A 3,995-nucleotide genomic window follows, 5' to 3' on the forward strand; every position below is an offset into this window, starting at 1 on the left:
CACGCTCCAGCCTCCTGTGGGAATCATCTGAAGCTCTGAGCCCAGAAGCCAGGGAGGAAGAGGAGGAAGAGGGAGAGGAAATCAAGACCAGAGAAACTGAGAACCTTCCCAGCAGGAGACAAGGAGCAGGCTGTGGGCCCCCATCTCTACCCTGTGTCACCTGTCCTAGTACCCCAGGAGGCCCCCAGCAATTGGCACTGTTTGTGCCTGCCTCGCCTGAGGCACCCTGTGCTGGGGTCGCCCCCAAGATGGTGGCGGCCCCGGGAAGGACTGTGCTGCCATCCACAGCCTCCAGCCACTAGGCCTCCAGCACCCCGGCCCCTCACCCCAGGCCTGGCCTGTCGGAGGGCCGAGGCTGGCGCCATGCTGCGCCTGGGGCTGTGCGCAGCTGCGCTGCTGTGCGTGTGTGGGCCGGGTGCCGTGCGCTCCGACTGCTGGCTCATCGAGGGTGACAAGGGCTACGTGTGGCTGGCCATCTGCAGCCAGAACCAGCCGCCCTACGAGACCATCCCACAGCACATCAACAGCACCGTGCACGACCTGCGGCTCAATGAGAACAAACTCAAAGCCGTGCTCTACTCCTCACTCAACCGCTTCGGGAACCTCACCGACCTCAACCTCACCAAGAATGAGATCTCCTACATCGAGGACGGTGCCTTCCTGGGCCAGTCCAGCCTGCAGGTCCTGCAGCTGGGTTACAACAAGCTCAGCAACCTGACTGAGGGCATGCTGCGTGGCATGAGCCGCCTGCAGTTCCTCTTCGTCCAGCACAACCTCATTGAGGTGGTCACACCCACCGCCTTCTCCGAGTGCCCCAGCCTCATCAGCATTGACCTGTCCTCCAACCGCCTCAGCCGCCTGGACGGTGCCACCTTTGCCAGCCTGGCCAGTCTGATGGTGTGCGAGCTGGCTGGCAACCCCTTCAACTGTGAGTGCGACCTCTTCGGCTTCTTGGCCTGGCTTGTGGTCTTTAACAACGTCACCAAGAACTACGACCGCCTGCAGTGCGAGTCGCCCCGAGAGTTTGCTGGCTACCCGCTGCTGGTGCCCCGGCCCTACCACAGCCTCAATGCCATCACTGTGCTCCAGGCCAAGTGCCGCAATGGCTCTCTGTCTGCCCGGCCTGTGAGCCACCCCACACCCTACTCCACTGATGCCCAGAGGGAGCCTGATGAGAACTCAGGCTTCAACCCCGATGAGATTCTTTCAGTGGAGCCGCCTGCCTCGTCCACCACTGATGCGTCTGCGGGGCCGGCCATCAAGCTGCACCACGTCACCTTCACCTCGGCCACCCTGGTGGTCATCATCCCACACCCCTACAGCAAGATGTACATCCTGGTTCAGTACAACAACAGCTACTTCTCCGACGTCATGACGCTGAAGAACAAGAAGGAGATCGTGACGCTGGATAAGCTGCGGGCGCACACTGAGTATACCTTCTGTGTGACCTCGCTGCGCAATAGCCGCCGCTTCAACCACACCTGCCTGACCTTCACCACGCGGGACCCGGTGCCTGGTGACATGGCGCCCAGCACCTCCACCACCACCCACTACATCATGACCATCCTGGGCTGCCTCTTCGGCATGGTCATTGTGCTGGGGGCTGTCTACTATTGCCTGCGCAAGCGGCGCATGCAGGAGGAGAAGCAGAAGTCAGTCAACGTGAAGAAGACCATCCTGGAGATGCGCTATGGGGCTGATGTGGACGCTGGCTCCATCGTGCATGCCGCCCAGAAGCTGGGAGAGCCCCCTGTGCTGCCCGTGTCCCGCATGTCCTCTATCCCCTCCATGATCGGGGAGAAGTTGCCTGCCGCCAAGGGGCTAGAGGCTGGGCTGGACACGCCCAAGGTGGCCACTAAAGGCAACTATATTGAGGTGCGCACGGGCACCGGGGGAGATGGCCTGCCTCGCCCGGAGGATGAGCTCCCTGACCTTGAGAATGGCCAGGGCTCGGCTGCGGAGATCTCCACCATCGCTAAGGAGGTGGACAAAGTCAACCAGATCATTAACAATTGCATCGATGCCCTCAAGCTGGACTCAGCCTCTTTCCTGGGAGGCGGCAGCAGTGGTGGGGACCCTGAGCTGGCCTTTGAGTGCCAGTCCCTCCCTGCAGCTACTGCCACTGCCGCGGCTGCTGCCCCTGGGGCCCTGGAGAGGCCCAGCTTCCTCTCACCACCCTACAAGGAGAGCTCCCACCATCCGCTACAGCGCCAGCTGAGCGCCGATGCCGCTGTGTCCCGCAAGACCTGCAGTGTGTCATCCAGCGGCTCTATCAAGAGCGCCAAGGTCTTCAGCCTGGACGTGCCCGACCACCCAGCCACCACGGGACTGACCAAGGCTGACTCCAAGTACATCGAGAAGGGCAGTCCCCTCAACAGCCCACTGGACCGGCTCCCGCTGGTGCCCACGGGCAGCAGCGGGGGCAGCAGCACGGGTGGGGGCATCCACCACCTGGAGGTGAAGCCGGCCTACCACTGCAGTGAGCACCGGCACAGCTTCCCCGCCCTGTACTACGAGGAGGGCAGCGACAGTCTGAGCCAGCGCGTGTCCTTCCTCAAGCCGCTGACCCGCTCCAAGCGTGACTCCACCTACTCACAGCTCTCCCCCAGACACTACTACTCAGGGTACTCCTCCAGCCCCGAGTACTCATCTGAGAGCACACACAAGATCTGGGAGCGCTTCCGGCCCTACAAGAAGCATCACCGGGAGGAGGTGTACATGGCCGCTGGCCACGCCCTGCGCAAGAAGGTCCAGTTCGCCAAGGATGAGGACCTGCATGACATCCTCGATTACTGGAAAGGGGTCTCAGCCCAGCAGAAGCTGTGACCCTCTTCTCCCTGGTGAGGTCGGAGCTGGAGGGTTAGGGCCATTGAGGGAAGGGCCCGGGCAGCCGGGGCAGGGAGCAGACTAGGGGGCCGGGGCCGCAAAGTGGACGCACACGCACACCCGCACGCACGCACTCACGCACACACCTGACCACCACCTGACTGTGAACAAACCAACATCCAATAATAATGGACAGGAAAACAAAGACACATTTTCCTTAAAGTTTACAAACTGATACCGAAACCAGTCGTCTTTACTGTGCTGCCCAGGGACTCTGCTGGGGTGTGCGGGGCTGGGGGGCGGCAGGAGGTAGGCAAGGAAGCCAGAAGAGGGTCTCGGGTGTGGGGGTCTAGGGCTAGGGCCAGGTTTGGGGGCAAAGGAGGCAGGGGTAGAGAAGGACTGAAGCCCCTCTGGAACAGGGAGAGGACTCCTCAGCTAGGGGATGGGGGGCGATATAGATGTAGCACCAGATGGACACTGGGCATTGAGTCCCTGTACTTTAGGGATGGGGAAGCCGAGGCCCAGGGAAGGGAAGTGCTAACCCTGGGTCATGCAGCAGGTTAGTCTCAGTCTCCCCACTTCCCAGTCCAGAGCTGGCCTTGGTTCCCAGCAGCTCCCTGGGCCCCCCATTGTCCCACCACCACCTTCTGAAGCTGTGACCCCCTGGGGGCTGAGGAACTTGAGAGTCAGGCAGGTGCTTTTCCTTTTTTTTCTAAAAAAAGGATGGGAGGTGGGCCAGGGGGGTGGGGACAGCCCACGGCAGTGTCCAATGTGTGATTTGTAGTCCTGGGGGGCCCTTGCTCCCACACCAGCGCCTAAGAGAGGAGAAAAGGGGTCTCACTGACAGAAAAGAAGCCCAGGCAAGGGGACATCCTGCCAACCCCCTTCAAGTGTCTTCCAGGGGGCCTGAGGAGCTGCCAATGGGGTCTGAGGACAGGGGTGTTGTGGGCACAGCATCTCAGGTGCAGGCCCCTGTACCTCCAGCCCCCAGCTTCCCTGGTCCTCTAGGACCCCTGCCCACCCCCAAAGGGCAGCAGTGCACTGTGATGCCAGGAGCAGCAGGGATGGCTGTAATGGGGACTCACTGCCTGGGGCCCACATCCTAGGATCTCAGAGCAGAGTCTTGGGGCTTCCCTGCCCACCCCTCTAGGCTGCCCATCCCCACCTCA

At 61.7% G+C, this 3,995-nt stretch overlaps 1 protein-coding gene across 1 annotated transcript; it reads left to right on the forward strand.

Annotated features, from left to right (window-relative positions):
• The first annotated feature begins 363 nt into the window (after nt 1–363).
• On the forward strand, nt 364–2,874 carry ELFN2 (extracellular leucine rich repeat and fibronectin type III domain containing 2). The gene has a single exon (XM_003783234.2). It carries the CDS (start codon nt 364–366, stop codon nt 2,824–2,826), a length of 2,463 nt encoding a protein of 820 aa, XP_003783282.1. The 3' UTR covers nt 2,827–2,874.
• Nucleotides 2,875–3,995: the final 1,121 nt, after the last annotated feature.

This window comes from Otolemur garnettii, unplaced genomic scaffold (assembly GCF_000181295.1).
Source record: "Otolemur garnettii isolate 467f Iridium unplaced genomic scaffold, OtoGar3 scaffold00007, whole genome shotgun sequence".
NCBI classification, from domain to species: Eukaryota; Metazoa; Chordata; class Mammalia; order Primates; family Galagidae; genus Otolemur; species Otolemur garnettii.

What these genes read in the sequence shown, in the direction of transcription:
- ELFN2 (XM_003783234.2), top strand. Translation starts at nt 364, where the DNA reads ATGCTGCGCCTGGGGCTGTGCGCAGCTGCGCTGCTGTGCGTGTGTGGG.